This window comes from Orbicella faveolata, unplaced genomic scaffold (assembly GCF_042242905.1).
Source record: "Orbicella faveolata isolate gen_17 unplaced genomic scaffold, um_ofav_v1 contig_3, whole genome shotgun sequence".
NCBI lineage: Eukaryota > Metazoa > Cnidaria > Anthozoa > Scleractinia > Merulinidae > Orbicella > Orbicella faveolata.
Genome location: NW_028301558.1, coordinates 21,546,700 through 21,565,554, shown reverse-complemented (window position 1 = coordinate 21,565,554; position 18,855 = coordinate 21,546,700). Strand labels below are relative to the sequence as shown.

Here is an 18,855-nt window from a genome sequence, read left to right as displayed (position 1 = left end):
ATTTTCCAAATTTATTTCAACACAAAATAACTCTTTTTAAATTAAAACTCCGTACAATTGGTGGAATATTCCTGGGACTTCGGAATATTTCCCGGGAATATTCCGAAAAATTGAATTTTCAGTTCCCATTGCAAAATAACAGCAATTCCTAGAATATCTCCATAATTTAAGATAGAATATTTTTAATTATAATCCATCAAATATTTTCGCTCGCGCAGATTGGTTTAAACACGTCACGTGATTGAATATTCCCCAGCTAAAACTGGGGAATATCCGAGTGATATTCCCCAATTTTTAAAACCGCACGTGTTGCGAAAAATACTTGAAGGGTAATTAACACAATAACCTCCATTTGGCGCGAAAATATGGTCGGATATTTGTCCTTGGACATCATCTGTCCTCAAAGGTCACAGTTTTCCTCGAGCTACGCTCTCTCGGAAAACTGTTCGCTTCTCGGAACAGATAATGCCCGCGGACAAATATCCGAGCATATTTCTGCGTCAAATGGAGGCTATTGTTTATATGTCACGAAATTCAGGAAGTTCTCCGGAAAGAGCGATATTTGAAAAGGTTTGTCCTGCTTTATAATTCATCAATTATCTCTCTCCTTTATTCATACATCGTTTGAACTCTAGTAACTGCATATCCTGATACCAAGATATGTAAAAACAAATAAAATACCTAGTTATTACCTAAAGCCCACTTTGGTTCAGCTGCTTTAAAGCGGGCTAATTTCATATTGGCTTTTATTCTTTTGAGTAAATGGTGTCTTAATCAGTTTTATCCTTTTTCTTTTTAATATTTTGATGTATCCAGGTTTTTTTTTTTTAAATTGTCGCGCGTATTTCACGTATACTTTTGCTGGCAAATTTTGCAGTTACCCTTGGAAAATTTTGGGGCGAGTAGGGCTGATTAATAATTGATAATTTAATAATAAATCATAATAGGCTGTCGAGTGTTGTAGTGTCGAGGGAGGCTCGTGTAGGTATCCCTTGCGATAATTTAGGTAAGAGTAGCATAAAAATCAAAATTCTGCTAAAATACGGTTACAATGCTCCAGAACAGTCCAAAAACACCACATAGACAACGTATGATGCAAAATGAAAACTCAATGTAACTTTATTATCATTTCTTTTCCATATCAATTTTAGCTACAGAGCCATTTTGACCAAGTGGTCATGTTTGGAGCCTAGGCCGCTTTTGCAGCCCCTATTATAACATTTATGTATTTACCTACACAGCTACAGAGCCAGAAACGTTAAAGTCTAATTGTCACGCGAATAATCAATGGATCTAAATCTCTTGACGGATATGATGCTCTTAACAAATTACATCTTAGGTCGTCTTTGTGTCAGCTTACTAATAATTGGCGGTCAGCGATATAATGCCACCAATCTCTTATAGGGACTACTATCAGTTTCTCTCATGCCATTTAGCCGTTGCTCTACCAATTCATAAACACCATTAAGGAATGCGTCTTTTTACGATATACTGTAAGTCAAGATTTTAAGGAAAACGACCAATTTTTTAAGTTTGAAAGACATGTTTCGACAGAACTTCTGTCATCTTCAGTTGGATGAATGATTACAAAGTTGAATAATAAGTAGGCCAAAAACGCTAATTAAGACAAATAGTAACAACAGAACGTGAAAAGGTGTAAATTAAAAAGATAATTTTAGATTTACATGGTGTAATTGCTGATTGAGGCAAGGTAGTTCTTTTTGAATATGGATAGTCTCCTTTATCTTGAGTTGAAAGCTGGTAGTGGCGTGATCTAAAATATGAAAGCAGTCTATTGAACACAATGAGCGACAACGTTCAGAATTCTGAAGATGTTTGAAGATGTGAGAGGCCCTATCAACGGCTAAGTGCTCAGGTACGCGTGTGGAAAAATGTCGGGAGGTTTCGCCGACATAACAGGCATTACAGCCCGCACATGTAAACTTATAAACCACACGTGAACGAAGGTTACCTATCTTAAAGGAAGGTAAGATAGGTAACCTTCTTGGTGTGAAAGACCCTATCCCCGGCGGGCTTCGTTCACGTGTGGTTTATTACCTCTAAAATTGAAACAGTCTGATGTGAAAGGTATCGGCGTACCTGCTGCTTCAATTTTCCTTTACTACTTCATTGCGCTTATCAACTAATTGCTACTCCAGTTGAAAACGTACTTCATCAGGTTATAACAAGATACGGGCGTTATAGCGGTGAACTCTAAGAGAACCTTTGCGATAAATGTAATCTTGTCTAGTATGGCCGACATAGACACTGTCTAGAAATCTCCTTTTCGTGTATCGTTTTTACGCCGCTTAGTCCCTTCAAAAATATTAATCTTCCCGAATTTCAGTGAATGTTCTGCAATTAGAAGCCATTCCTTCCTACAATTTAACTATACGCGAGGCAGGCACTTAATCAGCTTGAGCTAGGTGGTAACAAATCATTGATTCTCAACTTCTCAAAGCTACATTAGGTTAACAACGAGTCGGACTACGCAATATCACTGGAGTTTAGTTTTATATATATATGTTGTCAGCGAAACAGGAATCCTGCGATGAATCTAATTGGCTTTATAACAAATAACAAGACTCAGAGCGCACTACCAGCGGTGGTGTTGAGCCTGGCGAAAAGGAAGGTATCATGACAACGTCCTAAAAAAAAAAAAAAAAAAAAAAAAAAAAAAAACCAATGGAATGTACGGCAGGTCAATTGGTAACCGTTTGAAAAAGGAACAATTTGGGTGCGAAATTAGCTGTGGCCTCATAGTAGGTGCGCTCGTCTCCCGATCGAGCGGTCCGGGTTCTAACCCTAACCGGGGACATTGTGTTTTGTTCTTGGGCAAAACACTTTACTCCCACAGTGCCTCTCTCCACCCAGGTGTGTAAATAGGTACTTGCGAACTTAATGATGGTGTTAGCCCTGCGATGGACTAGCATCCCATCCAGGGGGGAGTAGAAACACTCCTAGTCACTTCATGTTAGAGAAACCGGGATAAGCTCCGGCCTGATGGGTCACTTAGCTGTTATACAGACTTTACCTTTACTCGGCTCTAACGTATGCTAGCTGTGACGAACTAATCAGAGAAACCAAATGAAGCTCTGTTAAGTTCCTTTTGAAATCAAACACGTACAGAAAGGCTTTTACAGTCAAGTTATGTTTATTTCTCCACCTAGTCGTCCAAAACTCACCGCAGGATGAACGAGTACGTCATTTGCCCCTTCTGCACCGTTGCGATAGGTGTTGGTGTGTCCATTGGGCCAACGAACCTGCGCATGGGTAAAGACGTAAACTTAACCCTTTCAGACCAAAAAGGAAAGAATTACTTTCAAAGCAATTGTTAAGCATTTCTAATATCCATGCAATAACTTGTTTAACTGGTTTGGAGAAGAAAAACCAAAGGCGGAGGGAGGGCGTAATCTACTTTCATGATCAGCAAGAACTTTGATTACCTTTGCAACTCCATTCGCAACACTGAAGACGCGACCAATGTTTCCCGCTCCACCGTCCTGGTTTCCCCATTTCCAATCCGGTCCTAAAAATTCATAAGACATAATGAAAAAACACACTAGGAGAGCTGTTATTGGCGGAAAGCTATAAATTTCGATTTTTCTGGCAGCTGTTTGTGTCCGCGAGTTGTTGCTCAGTCCGGTCGAAAGTGATCAAAAGTTGTTAAAATTGCCTCAATTACCTGAGAAAAGACGTATTTTTGCCTGATAGGTGAAATCTGAGATCTGCAAAATCTAATGATAGCTGACAAATTGTCAAATATATATTATATAATATGCCGAATTATTCTCGCATTTTGACTGGTTGTTACTTTTTATCAATTGCAAGACAGACCTTACATCATGCATGTATGACGTCATTAACGTATTATATAAAACAAGTAGATTCTATGTTGCCCTACTTCAAAATATGCCAAAAACGTCCGTGACACACTCGGCTATCACCTCGTGAGCCACTTTTTTGTTCTTATTGTATTTTGACGTCATCTGTGATTAATTACTGAACAGACGCACGGAAACGTGGAATCTATTTGTTCAACTGATAACTGAGATTCCAGCATCCCGATTGCCATGCATTTTCTTTTATGATGCTATTGAGAGAATATTGTAAGTATATGTTACTTTTAAAAAATTAACAAGTACATTGTGAGCTCTCTAACCTCTGATCACACGACATCCCACTTGAACTCCCTCCAGAAGTAGCACGCGTCTGTTTTCATCACAAACCTACGATTTGACAGTGTTATTGCATACAAAACGCGTTAATACTCACGTAGGAATGTAAGCGCTTTGGGAGCGTAAAATTATCTGTCTTACCTTAACATCAAAAGCAGAATCTTTTCCAAAGCGGTAGGAGTTTTTAGTCCCATTGTCCCACTGAACATCCACCCAACCTGAAATTGTTCGTGATATAATCAAAGACTCCTCAAATCACTAGGCCTAGCACAGGTCCATACAAATAAAAGAATATTATTACCACAGAATCTTTATTACCACAGAATCACAAATAACTCTCTAAGTTGTTCAGTCCTGTAATCAGACTGTTCATACTGCGCTCGAGATCAGAGAGTTTCTCTTTTAGTGACTTCTTCAAACTGTAGCGGCCGCCTTTCTATGCAGAACGGGGCGCGAGAAACATTGGTACGATCCACACGTCTAACAGTTCTACTCCGGTTTATTTTCCACGGTGTTGGGACGAATTATTACAGCTTGAACATGTTAAAGTTCAAAGTAAGGCATGACAGGATTTCCTTACCACAATGTCCGGATAAGATTGTCAAAGACTGTAATGGAACGTACTCGGGAATGGCTTCGGGTGAAGCTTGAGTAAACAGGTAACGAAGCTACAAATACACACTGAAAATACACGGACGTTGCGAAAACGTTCTGCTAGCACGAGGAACCCTTTTTTTTAAGTCCCGTATTAGAACTAGGGGATGACGGGATGCGTAACGCAACACTGAACGACTGAGAAGGCGTTACAAAACGGTGGCTACTTTCAGGTGGGTCGTTACTTTCGGAGGGACTGTTACTTCCGGAGATCATTAGGAAGATAAATAATGAACGTTAATTTGGGGAGCCGTTATTTTCGGGGCATGGGGCGTTACTTTCAGAATTCTACGGTAAAACATTACCGACAGCGGAACTAACCAGGTATACCATCTGTTTTTATGATGGTACCAGCTCTTCCTCCATCTTGATTTCCATATTTCCAGTGTGCTCCCCTTCGAACACGTGACCCAACTGGAGGAGGTTTAGGATAATTCTGATGGAATTTAATGAAAGAAAATAATCATTAGATTATAGGCGACAATATTTGATCTTAATTTTCCTTTATTGTTTTGCCGATTTTATCGCTATTCAATAATCTCTACACTGGTTTCGTGTAGTATACAACGGTAGAACACATTCCTGTTAAAAGAAAATTTTTCCTGGACGTTTCTCTTCGAACGAGACAATAAACGAGGAGAAGTAGAGAGACAGAAAAAAATATGCAGTTTCTGTGAGTTGGTGGCACGTCTATAAGTACTTTGTTAGTTCTCAATCAGAATTGCACGCTTAAAGTTTACAACTTTTGCCAGTCGTGACCGTGGAATCTCGTTAAAGGTCAGTCTTAAGCCGTGTCAAGACACCCAACCTCTCATTATACAAGCTCGCTTGGGACACTTTCACTCTTACTGCAGCCGACCGCACTGTCACGATATTCTCATCGCACGGTCCTCACAATATCACCGCCCAAAAACTTGGAGACTCCCAAGAACGTAAAGAAATTGTGCACACTAAAATGTCTAATAAATATATCTTGACAGAAATATCGCCACATTTTTAAGTGTTGTGTAAAGCCGAGTTAGACTCACTCCATCTCCATCGTCATCGTCATCGTCATCATCTTCGGCGACTAACATCGCCAAGAGCAGCGCCATGAGAGGACGCTACAACAGAAAACTCAAACGGATCAATTTTATCTTAAAAGTAATTCTAATCGTTATGAGTGATTATAAGACTAAATGCTGTCCAGTCTAAAAATAATAATATGTCATACAGAATGTTCTGTCCAATTAGGCTGTCTGAGTACGTCTATCAAAGAATCATTGTCGTTTATAGCCTCAAATACAGAGGAGCAATTGAAACTATGGAGTATTGTCACGCTGCGTCAAGCTTTAGGGATGTGCACACTTACAAAATCCGGCTAAAAGTGTTTTTTGTTTTTGTTTTTGTTTTGTTTTTTTTTTTTTTTCAATTTAGCCTTTCGTTTGTCTGGTTGTCCGTGTTCTGTCCATACATCACTTCGCTCCGTTGGTCCGTTGGTTGCATGATCTTACCAGCTCAGCTTCATCCGTATCTTCCCCGAGGCCCTGCATAAACTGCTGTAACGCAAGCAACGAATGAAGCTTAGCCATGTCTGTTGAGAGAGAAAAGCAATAGTTTACTTATTATCAAGAAAGAGTGACTGCGATAACTTCTTTACCTGTTTTTTCCCTACTGATCTAACCGATATTGAATATTTGATACCTTCCCCACCAATTGCAATAAGCGAGCAGTTAGGGCAACCGACAAAACCTGGAATTGGTTCGGACCAGATGTCTTCCCTGAGGAGTAGTAATACTCACAGCGACTTCATGCTACAGGGATTCTTTCTTGAGTATGATACTACAGAAGCAGTTTGGTCCGAATGTGGGTTAACCAGCATAACTAACCCTGCCATGGTCAAACACCCATGCAATTTTTAGGTCGACGAAATGAAGTATTATTGTTGACAAGAATAACACCGAAGAAGCAAACGGATGTCTGCCGACCATGCTTCCATAAATAGCAATTAATACATTTGACAGGAATTTGATCTCTGGTGGCATTTGTTGGAGGGAGGAGGCAACTTATTAAAATAAATGTCCCTTAGCTTCAGGGTTGTTGAGGGAGTGTCAATAGTATATCGCATTAGCATATCCTTGCAACTGTCACAAAAGTACCCGTCACGTCACTCACCATGCGCAAACTGAGCGATGAACCGTGACAGCAACACCTGTCTCTTAAAGAATGTGCTGAGCTCATCCATGTTTTGAACCATCACGTACATCCCTCCAGTTGTTTGTGCAATTCTCTCCAAAAGTTGCTTTCAGCGGCAAAAAATTTAAAAGGAATCAAATAAACCCTTTATCTATCCCTCGTTTTGCTTTCAAAAAAGTGTATTAAATATCAGTTAAATCAAAGCATGGCATTCTCATCTAGAGATTTAAGGGCCTTTTGCACCCTTCTGCGTATGTGTAACGATTTCTTGTCATAGTGATTTAAATCATTTTTGTTTTTGTTTTTGTTTTCTTGTTGAATGAAGATCGCAGAAAAATTTCTTATTCTCGCAGGAAAGTATCTGAAGTGGCTCGCTCTATACAGAGGGTCAAAGGAGGGACAGTGAGGTTTCCTGAGGCAAAAGTATATAAGTAGGCGAATTAATAGACGATTGCAAAATATCCTTGGCAGCGCTTGGAACTGGGGCGTGCTTGGTTAGTTTACGTTTCCCGTTTATTCTTCTGATATCTAAATATAACTATACTTATCCTAGTAGAAAGAGGATCTTTGCTGTACCAACAAAAGCATACACTGGCACCCTCAATTACAAGGAAACAACTATTTATCAATTGGCAAACCTAAGTGCCAAAATATAAGAAGTGCACTGGAGAACTTTCGCATTGTCCACTTCCTCCTTTGACGTAACAAACTAACGCGTTATACAGGTCTCAATTGACAACTTAGCTAATGCCAAACACGAAATAATCAATCGTTTGACAACGTACTTTGTGGACATTACCTTATCTGCACTTCCGCATCCAACACAAGCAATGGGGATTTTGTATGGAAGGCCTACCTCCTGCCAGCGAGGCCCGAACATCTCCGCAACCAACAAGACTCCAATAGAAGCCTGAAGACCAAATTGGATCGGGCTAAATGATTTCGTAACATAGGTCATGTTTCTGTAGACGTTTGTACTCAAGTTTCGATATTAATTTGAAATCACGCCTAGAAGGCCAGTTTTTCCGGCAATATTGGTCAATTTTACTTAAACACAATAAATGTTGACCAAACGTGAGGCCAATATGGCTGGATATTGGATCATTCAGCCATCTTGGCCGAACTCGCAGTAGTCAGTAGAAGACTTAAAATGTTATATTGCATAAAGCTCGCCATCTATCTTAGACAGCGTCCACACTACACTGGAGAAATGTGAAAGCACGCCTTATTTTCCACGGTTAGACCCACCCCCGTCACGAAAACGGAGCTTTTCGAAAGCAAAGACGATAATCATGCGAATTCCCTGACCAAGTTTTCCACAAACGTAAATCGAAAATGACCGGTGATTGTTGTTTTTTAAATTCCTCCGGTGTGGTGTGGACGGAAAACATTTGACACGTTTTTAGAATGAAACCTCCTTTTTCAAATTCCTCTGGCGTAGTTTGAACTGGGTCCAACAGGACCCAGTAATTTAACTGAGTTGGAAAGCCTGCTCGTAAAGCCAAACAGAGTGCAGGATTTGTTTCGTCTTGCCCCCTTGGAGAGCTTCCCATTAATTATTTTAGATGTTCTTACTTGCTGTCCGTCTTGACAGTTTTCATCTGTAGGCTTCCCATCAGTCATCAGAATGATACGTGGGCAAAGCTTTCTTCCATTTACACTTACCACTCCTCCTGTAGTTAACATTAAAAGACAAAGGTATGTGGAGAAGTTTTTGTTGTATGAGCTTACATCAAGTATTGTCAAAGTTAGTTACGTGTGAGATGCATGTTGGTTATTAAAGATGTTGTCTTGAAGTAGCCACATGTTCACTGAAGACTACTTTAAACCAAAATAACTCGACATGGTGGCAAGTCCCAATAGCCTTTAAACTTAAGAAGAATCAGAAACAGCGGACATATGGGAGACCAAACCAGAACTTAAGCTGAACAACCACAAGAAGTTGAAGAGCACAACAAAGCTGGCGCTTACCGTTCACAACCACAAGTCGCCGCCCCTGTACAGCAGAGCATGGTTCAACAGATACCCATGGCGAGTTAGCAAGTTTCACCACCTGAAAAATTCAACTTCAAAAGCGAGGAATGGTCGCGCTGGATAAAGCTTTTCTAACGATTTCGAGAAGCGACTTGACTGAACCAAAAGGACGACGGCGTGAGCCATGTGAACACTTTGATTTATTCGACGAGCGAAGGAGCCGACAATATCGTAGTGTCATTCGGAATAACAACTGAAAAAGTGAAGCAGTATAGCGTGGTTAAAGGAAAGTTTAAAGCTCATTTCGTGGTGAAGAGAAACGGGATATTTGAGTGAGCGAAATTTATCCTAAGAAGTTAACAAGATGGTGAGTCGGTGGCTAATTTCATAACAGATTTGCATTGTCTTGCATGCTGATCTGCCAATTTGGAACACTAAGAGACGATCTCATCCAAGATGAAATCATGGTAGGGATGAGAGAAAAAAAGCTCTCTGAACAACTGCAACCGGGCTTTAGAAAAAGCAATTACAAAAACCAGGCAGTTGGAGACAGTTAATTAAGGAGCGGCAAACTGTCTTACAGGAAACAAAATCTGAGCCACCACCAGCTAATGTGGCCCGCGTTTATCCAACGGATTGGGAAAAGATTCCCAAGAAGACATGAATAATAAAAAGAAAACACTCAAGCCTAAAAATAAGAAGACACCTGAGCACAATGTTCAAGGTGCCTGGGTCAACTACAGCCAAAAGGACAATTTCCAGCTAGACAATTAAAATGTGATAAGTGCTCCAAAGTAGGACATTAGAAAAGGTCTGCAGATCTCAGTTAGACTAGAGAGTGGATGAAGTGAATTTTCCTGAGAGACAAGAATAAAGAAGAGCTCTTCCTGGGTGAACTCACTGAGCTAACTGCTGTTCAAGGAAGTACAGAAGATTCATTGAAAGCTTAAGTCTCCTTGAATGGACTGCTAGTAGAATTTAAATTGGGTACAGCGCAATTGCAACAGAAATTCAACCTAGCCTGTATCACAGTCTGAAAGCAGCTCCATCACTTAGCAGGCTTCTCATAGGTCCCTATAAACAGACACTGAGCTGTCTAGGAACTTGCGAGTGTAAGACAAGGTTGCTAAGGAACAAGAGTATGTAATGAAAGAGTTGGAGCGTCCTCTGCAAGGAAGAAAGCCAACTGAACTCCTATAGCTGATAAGCAGACTTGGCAGCCTGAGTAGTGATGCTACAAAAGTAAAGTAGCTGATAAGTACCAAGTTTATTTTGCAACGCACATTTGAGCTAGTCTGGCGCTTTTAGCGACTACGAAAGGCTACTACAGTTTATGCTATACAATATCTCGCCCATTTGAAGGCTGGTCAATGCCGTCCTAACTTATGTCCTAGTCTTGTTTTGGAGGAAAAGGGGATACCACAGCTTTTTTAAGTTGACCGGCGAAAATATTCCTCGATTGTGCTTTGATTTGATTGGCTGGCTTTGAAGATTTCCGTACCTTAGGAAGACAAGTATCTCCGTGGTACAAATGGAAAAAAAAAAAGTTAAATGTTAATTAAATGACTCACCATTTTTTCCAATCTCTTGCAATGCCATCAGCAAACCATTTTTCATTGGGGTCAATCCATTAGCCGTAAGTCCAGCTGAAACATATTCAGACCTAATTAAAATTACGGCAACGAAACTTAAAGGATTAAAGGCATGCCCAAAAAATATGACGGCATAGCTATTACAGCTACTATCTTGCATCCTCCATTTCATGCTGTTAATGAAAAGTTATAAAACCACCAAGAATGGCTCAGAAACAGTCAAAACTGACCAAGAAAACTGAAAAATTAAAAACGTTACTACATAAAGAAAAAGTTACCACATGCAAGAAAGCTAAAGAGCGTTAAGAAATACCAAAATTCGAAATTTGGAGAAAAGGCTTGTCAAAAAATGTGGTTGCTATTGATACATCAATATGATTGATCAGTAGCATGTCGTATATTAAAGGTAAAATCACAAAATTTGGAGTTCGCTTCTGTAATCCTTATTAAGTTATAACCATTCAAACTTGGCGAGGGCCTCATAAGCACCCCCGTCCCTTCCAGTCTGGGTTAATTATTAATGACGATAACTGTTTTACAATTAAACCACCACATCTGTACGCAGATAAGGTCTTAAAGGGTTCTTAAATATGACAGAAACTTAGTTGTTCTGATGTTCTGTAAATATCTGAATCTGAACTCTGTATCTAAGTTATTTCTTTAATAAAAGCTGGAATAGGGGACACATATGCATTAGCAACGTACCTATTTTTGCTTTAAGGCTAGAATAGTCCGTTGACAAGCTGTGTAAAACCTGTGTTTTGGCTCCAAACTCGACAATTGCAACGTTTTCCTAATTGTAAACGTAAAGGATTAAAATTACAACACAACACTAGCTGTAAACGTCACTAAAAGGATAACGAGCCTGGATGAAGGGCTAATGATCACTGGAAAGTACATTAGATCAGACAAATTGAACAAAATTTATTGCTTTCGTACGATGGACGGATAGATAAGAGGCAGGGCTGTCCATAATTAACGGCTGTCTTAGCTTAAACAATGCCCCCTTGAACGTAAAGACGAAAGAAAACATCTTCTGAGAAACTGAAACTGAGTATAAGATAACTGTTGACGTTTTTTAAAGCAAAATGGCTACCTGTACACTCACGGTACCATCACGGTACCGGGCAGGAGTCAAACCCCGGCCAAATTGGCGGGAGGAAAGCGCTCTCACCACTGCGCCACCCTTGTTCCCATTTATAGCAATCCCATAGCAAGTAAGCTTCTTAAACATTGAATTCTGAACAATTTATGAGTGAAAAATTCAAGATACTAGACTTTTTTAATTTTTTCAAACATTTGCCTGTATATATATTTTTTCCGCGAACTTGTTCCTGGCCTAAAAGTTCGCGAAGGGGTGGGTACACCCACCCCTTTGTACCCCAACGTGCCAAGAGACTGGGTACCACATGGAGCGCATAGTTAAGAAACACGCGGTCCTTATTTTAACAAAAACACTACCAACCATCAAGTAGTATGGATTCCATTACATTCAAAAGTAAAGAAGAATGCTTTGTCATAAATCATAAATTCCAATAAAGATTGATACCTCTCCTCATCGTTTTGCTTAATTCTATGATTTCTTTTCCTTTTCTTTTTTTTTTCCTTTTTTTTTTTTTTTTTTTTTCGTGTTTGTTATTTCGTTTTTTAAAAGTTGTGTAGTAGCTCGGGCTCTCTTTCATCTCCGAGTGGTGGGGGACTCTTCGTGACACTTACATGAACTCTCGGAAATGACCACACGCGGGATATTAAACCGCTGACCAAAAATGATGGCGTCACAACTGACGAGAGAGAAAAAAGCTGACGCCATCAGATGACGCGAGACGAGCAAGAGGATGGGGGTATCCCCCTCTACTGACGTCATTGGCACGTGGCCAGCAGGGGAAGAGGGTACCTCCCTCCACTGACGTCCACGTTAAGGCCAAACACACGTCAACGCACACGTCCACGCACACGCAATGTTGTACAAAACCTACTTGTCTCCCTCGTGTCCCCTTTGCTAGACATACTAAGCTTCATTTTAAACTTTTGGGCGCGAACACTAGGCCTCGGCACATGTCCCGCTTTGTAACTAATTTTTTCACCACGTTAAAAATTGTTGAGAGTTGATTTCTTTCCTGTTATGGCGTGATTTTTATTAGCGTGACAGCGAGCGAAAGTAAAACGCTGACGCGAGATGAACACAGGCACGAATCGATTTTTGATCAAACTAATCGATATTTTAAGCTTCCGCCATCTTTTTCACGCGTGATCCGGCCACCAAACGCCTGAAAGTGGGACCTCGCACCAAACGTTACGGGCTGGTGTTTGACAAGCGCGTGGTAGACTCTCAGACCTTTCAGTCGTACCCGTACGGTTACACACAAGTTCAGCTCGACGATATCGACATGGAGAATGTCGAGGCTTTGATTGTTTTGTAAATAGCTTTCCCTCACCTACTTACGTCAACACAGACTCGTATCCTTCGACGTAAAACGCACACACTAATCATTTCTGTAAATGTTTTCATGGGCGCTGGTCACTAGGACTTCAGCACACGTCCCGAGTGTAAAAATTAGGATTTTTTTGAAAATACATTTTTTTTCCCCACATTTGCCTTTGTCTCCGTGTGATTTGTTATCATCTAGGGTTAATATTGTAATTTGCAGAGTTACGTGGTCTAAATACGGTCTTCTGATTGGTCCAAATGGTTGGCCGAGCAAGGGACTGAGTATCATTTCCTTATCCACTATCTTAATTGAAATCCTGCAATCTGATTGGTCTAGAGCGGTCACGTGGGCGAAATCTGGCCTTCTGATTGGTCCGGTCCCATACAAGTCACGTTTACTACTCCCGTCCTGGGCTTCCCGACCCCCTAGTGTTGCGCACAATGATGCAGGTAACATAAAAGGTCAAACACTCAAATTTAAAAACAATACTTTCTTTACCGAAGCTAAAACCCTGCGACTCTGTTTTGCACAATTGTGATTATTCAATGTCCAGTAACAACATGTCCTCTCAGAGGGCTTTTGTTTAATTTTTCATACCTTTGTCTGCATTTTTTTCCGCGAACTTGTACACGGCTTACAAGTGCGCGCCACTTCACGAAAAAAGAATCACATGAGGATAATTGAAACGTGACTGGCCCTTTTCTAGCACAGTTACGTCACTTAATGATTTGTAATTGCAATTTTTTTGTATTGTAACTTAACTTTGCACATATATGATTTGTCATCGGATTCCCATACAAACTCTGTACATTCTGACGCGCGATGGCTACCCGGCGTCCATTGCTTGCAAAACCGAGATCTATTCCCCCCATTCGCATTATGAACGCCCTCGCTTTAAAATTTATAATGGTCCTTACCTATGTTGATATACGTTTACTGACAGCTACCTATACGCATTTGTCATGGTCATGACTGAAATGAAATAATTACCCCTAAATCGGACATTTGACAACAACCAATGACTTGCGAATGCAGCCGTTATGTGATCAGTTCATGAATCAACTGTGATTAAATAGATAGACCTGATCTGTATTCATTTGTGAAAACAGAACAAAACCAAAACAACATCGAGACGAATGGCCCTGCTTGGGTAGAAAAACGCTATAATCTGGACCACAAAAATCTTCGCTTTTTGCAAAAGTTTCAGAACCATTTTTAGATTAATCAGTTCTTCGAGATTGAGATTAATTTTGTAAAAATACACGTTCGTAAAGGGAGAAAACGGATAGCCTTCGGTTTACGTAAGCTAAGAAACCTCGCTAAGTGCCTGATTTTGGGTAATTTAATCGCTGCAAAACCAAAATAAACATGTAACGCAGCGTGTACTTCGAAATTTTTGTTAAAAAAATGGAATTGTTAACAAACTGCAGAAGACCTAAGATCTCATGTCGTTTGCCATGACAGTTACAGTTATGTCTCTGTCTGCATAGTCATCTGCTTAATCGCTCGTCTCCTTATATTTTCTCGAATTTCTAATACTATGACGAATGCGATTGTCAAAAATTCAAAATTAATCGAATAATAAAGTTGAAGAATGAACTTGTTCATGAAAATATTTGAAGACGAATATCCGTGAGGGTCATGAGGGTTGACCGTAAAAAAGCACCTTAAATAGGACATTCTTGAAACTTAGCCGACTTGCAGTAAAGTTCTGTAATATTCCCTTACTTTCCAAGTTTTATATTCTAAGAAAAACCGTGATATAATCTCAAACACAACAGAAATGAACCATGGCTGCTTGGCTTCAGAATTTTATGCAAAAACCCAAATGCCGTGAGAGATTTCAGTGTATTCGAAGTGGATCTCATTTTTTTTTTTTTTTTCTACCCAATAGAGACCAGGTGACATCCAAATGACAGAGGCGGCGAATGAGGTCTATTAATCGTTCAATCTATTAATTAAACAACCGTTCGTCGAGACGAAAGAAAAGGTGTTCCGAGAAGCTGAAACCAGGTGAAAAGATCACTGCCATTGCGATTTTGTCGGCAATAAAAGTAACAAAGTCACATGTCCAATCGCGGTATGATCGATAACACAAACTCTGACTGCACTTAGCTCGCTGATAATACACATGAAAAAGCGCAGACACACGCAAAGCATCGGAATCATCGACATATTAAACACTCTCTGTCTACCCGGCTGACTGGAAACAGAAATATGTTTGTATTTGGAGAGGAATCCCTATTTCGTGATCGTATCACATATCACAAAGTCTTCTTTAAAGAGGATCAGAAGCAACGTTTAGCTGCAGTTGTTGCCAATCACGTATCACGAACTGCTTGCTCTGATCCTCATTTTGCGCGTGCGCCTTAATAGCCACTTATTCAGTCACGATTACTGAAACAATATATCGGCGTGTCAAGAAAGCCGTTAAAACCCCAGAACTTCTTCTTGAATTAGCAAATAATTATAGCTTGTCTGGATGTTGCACGCAAAACGTTCATCATCCACACTGAACTTTCGATACTCTGAAGTATTGAATAATTTCTTGGTTCTTAGAATTGCTCAATAAAATATTTATAAAAGAAACACTCGGAATGCAAGTTTAATTTATCTTATTTGGGTTATCATTCACCTTCACTGGTGTCCTCATTCTCCAATAAGTGTAATTTCATTGTTTTAAACTTAACCAAGACAAGCTTTACGACAATGAGCTTGTAAAACGTACTTTTCCGTAAAAATATCCACTGTAAAATTTTATTCTGTCCCAGAAGCTAAAATGACCGAAGGTGCAACCAGTGAATTTATCAGGTGTTGAATTGGAATTCAGCAATACAAACAAAACTATATGGTATATAATATTTATGATTCTACAATTACATGCAAAGCGTTCTTCTTCAAAACCGTACACGACTTAATCGATACTCCTATTGGCCGATTAGCAGATTTCTCTGTCAGATGTAGTTCTTTAGGATTAAAGCATCATCACAAATTAATGCTTCACACTTCGATTCTACCTTTAAGTTGGCTTGTCTTGCAGTCTCCTCTACTCCCTCCAGGAATTTGAGTGCGGCAGCTTTGAGCTGGTTGATACCCTCATTGTTATTCGTGCCCATGGAACCCGAGGTATCGAGGCATAACACTGTGTCTAAAGGCATCTTGTAGTTAGCAGAAACCCGTTTGCTTGCTGAGGACGAGAAGAAAACAAAAGCATTGCATAAACGTCTACAGATGCAGCTTTATCATGTTAATTTACTTTATATAACGAACAGGCGCATTCCGAATCAAGTTGACCTCGTATTTCTGACTTCAAACGGCAAATATATTTATCATTCGCCCTACGTTTACCATAATCTTGAAACTCTTATCTGCTAGCACTCTGCTAATATCTCTAAGGATAAATGTCACTCTAATGAACAATTTGATACTACTACGACATGCGAAAGTGAGTGTCTGCATCCATGCATGCATGCATAACATAACAACTGTGAACTGACTAGAGTCCTTTGAGCTCAGCAACGTTTTAACACTCCTAAATGAAGGAATTTAACAACGCGCGATTACTTTGAGCAGCCTTGAGAATATCAAGCTAGTTACTGATCGCTAAGCTTCGCGCACTGTGTCTCTACATATATAACTCTCCCTAAATCATGTAAACAAGGAAACATCCGGAAACCTGCCATAGCGTTGCGCCCAGATCGGTTTCTCCTTGATCATATGTTACTTATAAAGTAGAAAAATGGAAAAATGTGATTGAAATATAATATCAAGGCATTTTCGTACCTCAAAATGAAGTTTCTAACGAGTAATGGTCTCGGCTTGTCACTACGCAGCAAAATTGCTCGATTCGTCTTGATTGTCTTCCAGAACTGTGATTAACGTCACCAACGCCCACTGAAAACATTTAATTTCAGGTTAAGTCTGTTTCACCTATCCTGCCGTCGCGAAATGATTTTTGGGAAATGAAAAAAAAATTCAATACTTTTGAAAATTTCTCTAGAATTCGCAGAAATCTTTGGGTACAGTCATGGTTCCTCGAAAAATCCCATGAATTTTTTGAGTTCATTTCAACGTAAAATAACCCTTTTCAAATTAAAATTCCTTACATTTGGCGGAAATATTCCTGGGACCTAGACATTTTTCCCGGGAATATTCTAACGTCCGTTCACGTTGCAAATTACCAGCAATTCACAGAATTTCTTAATGACATACTGCAAGATAAAATATTTTTAAATATCACTTAATTCAGCTATACACCCTACGTTTACCATAATCTTGAAACTCTTATCTGCTAGCACTCTGCTAATATCTCTTAGGATAAATGTCACACTAATGCAAAGACAATTTGGTACTACTACGACATGCGAAGGTGAGTGTCTGCATCCATGCATGCATGCATAACATAACAACTGTGAACTGAATAGAGTCCTTTGAGCTCCGCAACGTTTAAACACTCCTAAATGAAGGAATTTAATAACGCGCGGTTACTTTGAGCAGACTTCAGAATATCGAGCTAGTTACTGATCGCTAAGCTTCGCGCACTGTGTCTCTACATGTATAACTCCCACTAAAACATGTAAACAAGGAAACTTCCGGGAACCTGCCATCGCGTTGCACCCGGATCGGTTTCTCTTTGATCAACCGTTACTTATAAAATAGAAGAATGGAAACATGTGACTGAAAGGTAATATCACGGCATTCTCATACCTCAAAATGAAGTTCCTAACGATTAATAGTCTCTTCTTGTCACTGCGCAGCAAAATTGCTCGATTCCTCTTAATTGTCTTCCAGAGCTGTGATTAGCATCACCAACGCCCACTGAAAACATTTAATTTCAGGTTAAACCAGTTTAACCTAACCTGCAGGTGCGAAGTGATTTTCGGGAAACGAAAAAAAATTCAATACTTTTCAAAATTGCTCGAGAATTCTCAGAAATCTTCGGTACAGTTATGGATCATCGAATATTTCCGAGAATTTTCCAAATTTATTTCAACACAAAATAACTCTTCTTAAATTAAAACTCCGTACAATTGGTGGAATATTCCTGGCACGTCGGAATATTTCCCGGGATATTCCGAAAAATTGAATTTTCAGTTCCCATTGCAAATTATCAGCAATTCCTAGAATATCTCCATAATTTAAGATAGGATATTTTTAATTATAATCCATCAAATATTTTCGCTCGCGCAGATTGGTTTAAACACGTCACGTGATTGAATATTCCCCAGCTAAAACTGGGGAATATCCGAGTGATATTCCCCAATTTTTAAAACCGTACGTGTTGCGAAAAATACTTGAAGGGTAATTAACACAATAACCTCCATTTGGCGCGAAAATATGGTCGGATATTTGTCCTTGGACATCATCTGTCCTCAAAGGTCACAGCTTTCCTCGAGCTACGCGCTCTCGGAAAACTGTTCGCTTCTCGGAACAGATAATACCCGCGGACAAATATCCGAGCATATTTCTGCGTCAAATGGAGGCTATTGTTTATATGTCACGAAATTCAGGAAGTTCTCCGGAAATAACGATATTTGAAAAGGTTTGTCCTGCTTTATAATTCATCAATTATCTCTCTCCTTTATTCATACATCGTTTGAACTCTAGTAACTGCATATCCTGATACCAAGATATGTAAAAACAAATAAAATACCTAGTTATTACCTAAAGCCCACTTTGGTTCAGCTGCTTTAAAGCGGGCTAATTTCATATTGGCTTTTATTCTTTTGAGTAAATGGTGTCTTAATCAGTTTTATCCTTTTTCTTTTTAATATTTTGATGTATCCAGGGTTTTTTTTTTTAAATTGTCGCGCGTATTTCACGTATACTTTTGCTGGCAAATTTTGCAGTTAC

General features: G+C 39.5%; 1 protein-coding gene across 4 annotated transcripts; it reads right to left on the bottom strand.

The window, feature by feature from the left end:
- Nucleotides 1-1,091: 1,091 nt before the first annotated feature.
- On the bottom strand, nt 1,092-17,832 carry LOC110054847 (uncharacterized). Of its 4 annotated transcripts, XM_089298164.1 has the most exons (16): nt 17,710-17,831; nt 16,786-16,896; nt 16,020-16,189; nt 11,279-11,366; nt 10,553-10,627; nt 8,583-8,680; nt 7,807-7,917; nt 6,987-7,113; nt 6,326-6,405; nt 5,861-5,935; nt 5,154-5,268; nt 4,320-4,396; nt 4,163-4,229; nt 3,447-3,529; nt 3,186-3,263; nt 1,092-2,648 (listed from the first exon to the last, which is right to left on the bottom strand). In XM_089298164.1, exons 3-16 carry the CDS (start codon nt 16,158-16,160, stop codon nt 2,568-2,570), a joined length of 1,296 nt encoding a protein of 431 aa, XP_089154290.1. In that variant the 5' UTR covers nt 16,161-16,189; nt 16,786-16,896; nt 17,710-17,831; the 3' UTR covers nt 1,092-2,567. The 4 variants fall into 4 exon arrangements, with proteins under 4 accessions (XP_089154290.1, XP_089154291.1, XP_089154292.1 ...); XM_089298165.1 differs by lacking the exon at nt 16,786-16,896 and having other exon boundaries at nt 17,710-17,832; XM_089298166.1 differs by lacking the exons at nt 16,786-16,896; nt 17,710-17,831 and adding an exon at nt 16,297-16,317.
- Nucleotides 17,833-18,855: the final 1,023 nt, after the last annotated feature.